Raw genomic sequence first — 7167 nt, 5'->3', positions numbered from 1 at the left:
TTTAATATTTTATAAATGTATAAGTAAAAATAAGTGTTATTATTTCTAAATCTCTTTGTAAAAAGTTATCTACAAGGTACTCTACATAATATTGGGAAAAAAAATAACAGAGAAAGTGTTTACTTTGTATTTATACCGATCTACGAGTACACTCTACACACTATACTATAAGTCTATATTATATACTTGGTTAAAAATCATAGGTACCTATTTAATTCAATAGTTAATATCTTTAATAGATAAAAACCGTGATGGCCAATGACTAACTAGTATGTAACTAATCTTCAGTATTAAAATATTAAATAATATAAGTAGGAATGCCAATATGTCAACTTTATTAGGTATACAAATTACGAATTCACTAAACTATGGTGATAGCCAATTGATCAATGAATAACGAAAATATGAATGATGACTATAAATAATAACCATTCCCATAACACCACTCTCCGCTCATCGATTTGTGTTAAACAATATTTATAAATAGGAAGAAAATTGAATATTTAAAACACTATAATTTCCCCCCTCTCCGGCTTACTATTTAGCCATGGTAATCAATGTATTATATTAAATTAATACCTTATAGCATAATATATTTCATATATTATTAAAAATAACAGTATAATTGTACTTTGCAGCATAACTATCTCATTTTAAGCTATACGTAGATGTTTATAACAAAAAATCAATTTTTATTATTTGTCCACCGAGCAGCCACTAGCATTATTAGGTTGCACCATAGTTTCAATTTGCTAACTTAATCGCAAGTTGCGCCACTGTAAAGGTAGGTATACCAAGTACATTTTTAATTGCAACAATAGTGATATTGCTGAACGTTTGCTTCTTACTTAATTTTTCTGAAAAATTAGAATACAATTTAAAAAAAAAAACTTTTTAAGTCTTTTTATCTATCTAAATATCTAATAATAACTGTGCATATTAACTATGTGTTGATAATTGAATATTTAATTATTTTTTTAGAATTTATATTTTACTGATATACTCTGAAAAATGTATAATGTCTAAATAAGTATATAGGTATCTAATTATTTAATTTATATTTAAACCTTGGTAAATTAAAAAAAATGTATAAAACATAAAATACAACTATAGATACACAATAAGTCAGAAACTAAAATTGTGTACAATACGACACACATTGTGTAATACGCAATTTTAAATGGATACAATTAAAGACAGTGATCGACTTGAATAAGAACGCAGTGGGAAGGAGTATCTCTACTAAATTTTAAAAATTTTAGCGCCCCCCTACTATTATTACGTTATAATTGTAACGCTTAACAAATTTCGGGAACGTAATTTTTTTTTTAAGCAAACAGAGTCCTCCTAGTTTAATTTTGCCAAGTTGAGCACTGATTAAAGAGTGTGTTGTCGTTCTATATTATGGTATTTGTTTTTAATTTCACATTTTTTTTATTAAATTATTTTACATATTTTTAAAACTTAAGATGTATCATCAGCAAAATCAAAAATACCAATTATTTTAACTGTGTTACTCATTACTGTTAATGTTTGAAAGGGGAGTATGACAATATTCTTATATATGCAATACGAAAAAGTACAAGTATATATTTTAGCCTCTGCGACCAGTTATCACACATTAATGATCAATAATTCTACTGCTGACTATCAATAAAAAAAAATTTCATAACTGAATTAAGTTTTTGAAAGGTAGGCAATAAATAACATTTATATAATGAATGTAATTAACATATTCTTAATAATAAAATAATATTGAATGAGTGATTTATTTAAGACTAATCATTCTTATCAAAAATAACAAGAATATATTAATATATGAATAACCATGGCAATTGGCATTCATCTTTCATATAAATATTTGTTTTGAATTATACATTTTTATCATTAGTTAACTTTATTATTCAAGGCAGACATTATAGTCATTGAATATTTTATTAAACATAGGTGTAACTACCTAACTTAATATAATAATATTCTAGTTAACATAATTTATTTAAAAAAATATTTTAGTCACCATAGGTGATGAAAATATAACAATTTTTATTTTTACAATATATCAACAAAATCTTATGAAACATGTTTTCTTTCAATAGTATACATATGATTTATATGTTGGAATAAATTATAACTAAGATTTAAAATGCAAAGACAAATTTGCAGTATTTGAAAAACCCTACAAATAACATCAGCAAGTATTGAAGCTTCAAAATTATATGTAGTTCATCTATGAAATAATAGGTAGATATTTCAACTCTATTAAATATGAATCTTTTACAGCAAATATAGATGATTGTAGTAAATACTTTTATCACATATAAACCATCAATTAAGGTTTGTATTATTTATATAATACAAATAATATAAATGCAGGAATAAATATGTATAAAAAAAGAACATAAAATTTGTACATGTAGACTCAACAAAATATTATTATTATTTTAACACAATACAATCAAAGTTCACATTTTTTTAAAGATAATAAATATTGTAACTAACTTGATATAATGTAAAATATTGAATAGTCAAAAACATAAAAAAAATATATGTAATGCAATAAAAAAAAAAAATTCTGGTTAACTCAAAGTATTATTGCCATTTTTGTATCATTTTATACAATAAAATAAATACAAATCGACCAATTTTTTTTTCATCATACATCAATATGTTTAAACATAATTTATACAATAAGCAAAATAAAGATATGTGCATGAAAAAGCATGGGCTTAAAATAAATAAACATCATATTGTTGAGAGGTAAAAAGAATTTCACTTCTACAGTCTTTAGACCTGAGAGAAAAAAAATATAATAATAAGTGGTTGAATTCAACCGCGATTATCATGTACTTGTCAGTCTCTTCAACTTATCAGATTTTTAACAAAAATAGTTATAGGTACCTATATAATTAATAATTAAAAGAAAAATATCATAGTAAAAAATATATATTATTATTTTCAACTATAGTTGAAAGTCAAATTTTCGTATAGTTATATTATTTTTAGTTATTTTATAATACATATTATATTTTTATTATAAAATCAAAGTCATTTCCATCTCATTATTAAAATATCACATGCGTAAAAAAATTTTTAATTTTGAAAAAGAAAATGGATAAATAAAAAAAATTTGTTCATTTACGCGCAATGAGATCATTCTATCCAGAAATAAATTTAGAGTTTTTGAAATACTGCAACTTACACATAATAATAACACATAATGTATGGCAATTACATTTTAAGCCTATTAATATTAAAGGGTTTCCATACAAATAAAACACGAAAAATAGGTTTATGGATGTTTAAATTTTACATTGTTTTTCCAAAAAAAAAAAAAAAAAATTAAAATACTAAAAAAAAAATACATTTTTAGACTTTTAAGTTTTAATAGTGAATGTATAACATGTATCTAAATTTATGTTTGAATTTTCAACAAAATAACGACGATAAAAATAGGTATTTTTTATTTTTAAACATAACAATTACATTTTAACATATTTATTATATTGAGAAAAACAAGTGAATCCTTTAGTTATCATTTCGTTTTGCTTTTGATTTTGTAGTGTCTATGACCCGACCATCTAGTCCAAAGTCAGGGGTTCAACACTGCGTATAGTATATTACACCGATAGAATTTAAAAAATACAACAAAACAATTTCTTAAAATTCCAAGAGTTTTCAGTCGCAGTATGGATTAGGCTGAGAAAAATCTAAAAAAAAAAAAAAACCAACGATATCAGCGAACAGTTGTAAGAACACTTTCTATTGCGAAAAAATTTCGAAGAAAACAGCATTGGAATTAATTTGATTCGGGCACCTAGGAAAAAACGAAAAATAAAAAAAAATAAATAGTACAAAAAACAAAACGAATATTAATAATATAATAATGTGTCGTCGCCGATGGACTAGAGGATTTTTTTGACATAGTTTTTTTATCCCGCAAAAATCTCGCACGTAAATACATTACGTCAATATAATACATAGTATTAATATATATATATATATATATACTTATAGTATTTAAACCATGGTCGCATATACGCGTCGTACAAAATCGAGATCCCGGGAGACACGAACGAATAATAATAATAAAACATAGGCACAGAGATTTAATTTTTTTTCTTCAAATATTGGGTTCCGGGTCAGGCGCGGACCACCGTCTCTTGTTTCTACCGGTCTTGTCATCGTCCACCGTCAGCAGCTGCTGCTGCTGCTGCTGGTGGCGTTGAGCTTTCTGCACGACCGCCGAATGATGATGATGGTGTTGCTGGGGCGGCTGCTGTTGCTGTTGCTGCTGCTGTTGTTGTTGTTGTTGCTGCTGATGCTTGTGCGGGTTGTTGTTGTTGATTTGTTTCTGGTGAACGGTGACCAAGGACGGTTGCCGTCGCTTTCCGTGAGTCGCCGAGTCAGCCGCAGCGGCCGAACGTTTCATCGTCAGTGACACGCACACGTCGCCCACCTGCAACCGTTGGCAAGTCAGCCCGTACCTAGCCAACGTCTTAGCCGGGCTCCACGACGCCCAGCCCCGCCCGAACACGAAGTACGGGTGTTCGGCGCCGCTCTCCATTTCCACCTGGTGCGACTTGCACGCCCCTGGCGATGCCTCACCAGTGTTCTTGCTGTCCGCGCCGATCTGCGCAAAACAAACGAGGAATTAATATCACGTAAAACAAATATTTTTACAGTTCCGTTTCGAGTTCAAAAATCGAGGGCGGGCATTGTGCGGGCACCTAATAACGGACGCAAGCGTTTACATAAAAACTGTACACGTTTTACGTATATAATAGTTAGGGCTGGAATTTCGGTGAACTTTGCACCGTTTCCCAAAGCTTTCCGTGTGCGATGCACGTTTATTGACTATAAGTTCGTTCCGTCTACTCTTGAAACGACGATACGAACACCTAATTCGAATATTGGTGAATTTTCGAGAATTTTTTATTCCCAAATAATTTTCTTCATTCTAGTATTTTTTGATCCAATACTGAAATTTAAAATTGCATTTTAAGATTTTTGTACGCTTACGTGATTGTATATAAATATGACGAATTATTGAAGTAAAAACTCGTGTAGTCGTATTATATTATCGGACAACAGTAATGTTAAATCCTAATCAATATTTATTTTTCTAATCAATTTTATAATAGTTTATTGCTTGATATCAAAATTTTACTATATAAAAAAAAAATTAAATGCATTTTTTTAAGGTGTGTTATTTAGAATTTTTAGGGTATAAAAGCATTTTATAGGCTTCTAAAGATCATTAAAATCTTAGCTTTACATAAAATACTATCTACATTTATGTATAAACCGAAACTTGAACCGACCGTTCCAGTTTCATTTAATCAACTCCATTTTTCTATCGACGATCGTCGTTGGCTTTTATATTTTTCGAACTCTACGCGAATTGCATAATCAGATGCGTTTTCATTGCGATGTTTGTCGGGCGTCCATCAATATACGTATAGGGTGTATGCGCTTATACGCGTATTCACATAATAGTAATAATAATAATAACAATAATAATAATACGTTCGCGTACAATATAATGTTATGTGTGTGGCGGGAACAATGGAACGACAACCACTCCCACGTCTATTTATAATGTGATGCGCAACACGCCATCGCGGGGCGGCGGAGTAAAGAGAGGATTATCACAATAACGTCTGGAAAACAACTGCGCACGCGGCTGGAAGCGCCTCCGCGTGCGCGCATAAAGCTCATTGCGATCTACCGTTGTTGGACGGGACGGACGCCTCAACGAAATCACGGCTCCAAACACCGATGCACTTAACCACCTCGTACTAATCGAATTTCGACATTAACATATTGTAATGATTCGCGATGCTGCGATGCATACAACATACATACGCAACTCAAGTGCCGGCAAGGACAGTGATCACTAGTGACTTTTATATGTTTTTTTTTTTTTTTTTGGGGGGGGGGGTGGAAGGGACTAACGGATAAATCCGCGTAATATTTTTACTGGTCAAAATTTCAATATCACATTTGTGTCGTTGAGTCACCATGATAAAATGTAATGTACTGGCATTGTTGCCATCATTGCTCATTTCCTTCTCTGTACATCATTACGGTGATGGGTAAGTGAGTAGGGGCACAAGAAATGATTTTTGTTCGTAGAAATATCTCGCCGCTCCTCCTCTCAAAATGTATAAATGTATAGGCACGCCACTGGGATCGAGGAATTTCGTCGAAGGGTCCGCAACCGCCGCCAGACGGAGAAGAAAAACGATTATGTAAATTATAAAGAAAAAAACACGGGCGAACGCGGCCAGCATGTGTGTGTGTATTATTAATACGACATACACACACACACACACACACACACACATATATATATATATATATATACACGCTCGTTTCTTCGTCCTCTAACAAGGCCAACTCTCCGAATAGGATTCGTATTTCTCTTATTTTTTATCATCACCATTATCATCATTATTATTTTTTTGGCAATAATCTAACGCACACACGTACACGAACGTGTGTATGTGCGTATAACGTATACCGATGGCAGTTACTATCACATCGGTCAGTGGTCGGGAGAGCAACAGGTCAACAAACTCGATGCGCGCGCGCGAGAGAGATAGAGAGAGGAGAAGGTTGTCGGTGACGGTACGGTAAGGAGAGGGCTGAAGACGAGTATACACGGAGAATAGCTTTATTCTATTATATACAGACGTGATGGAGCGTGCGCGCGCGCGAGTACATTGTGTACGACGTACGTACACGCATATATGATTTTATTTTATTTTTTATCCTACTACAAAGACGGGAGGAAGAGCAGGACGAGGAGACTATGTGCGAGCGGCACGCGGAGAAGTGGCCAATCAATTGGTCGAGGCGCGGAGACGACGAGAGGAGCGGGCGGGCAGGTGAGAGGAACGGCGAGGCGCGACGAGGAAACCGATACGAGCCTACTACAACGACTACGTTAGCCTACATAGTAATGACCCTGCCATGTCTCAAGGACGAAATACCCCCACCGCCGCCGACGGATGATGTTCGCGCGCGCCCGACAGTACTACAGACGTTGTATACACACAATACACATTACACGCGAACACGTACGCACGCACACACGAACGCACGCACGCACATACAAACACACACACACACACACACACACACACACACACACACACACACACA

The 7167-nt window shown here is 32.6% G+C and overlaps 1 protein-coding gene across 2 annotated transcripts in view; it reads right to left on the bottom strand.

Annotated features, from left to right (window-relative positions):
• Positions 1-3442: 3442 nt before the first annotated feature.
• Positions 3443-7167, bottom strand: part of LOC112691942 (formin-J) — a 21006-nt gene continuing 17281 nt past the window's right edge. For both annotated transcript variants that reach the window (XM_025566421.1, XM_025566422.1), the window contains exon 3: positions 3443-4630. In XM_025566421.1, the coding sequence (XP_025422206.1) occupies positions 4121-4630 (510 nt within the window). In that variant the 3' untranslated portion in view covers positions 3443-4120. The remainder of the gene's footprint in view (positions 4631-7167) is intronic.

Source organism: Sipha flava, unplaced genomic scaffold, assembly GCF_003268045.1.
Source record: "Sipha flava isolate LNK unplaced genomic scaffold, YSA_version1 68_pilon_pilon, whole genome shotgun sequence".
NCBI lineage: Eukaryota > Metazoa > Arthropoda > Insecta > Hemiptera > Aphididae > Sipha > Sipha flava.
Note: the sequence above shows the minus strand (reverse complement) of the source record. Positions and strands in the feature narration are given on the sequence as shown.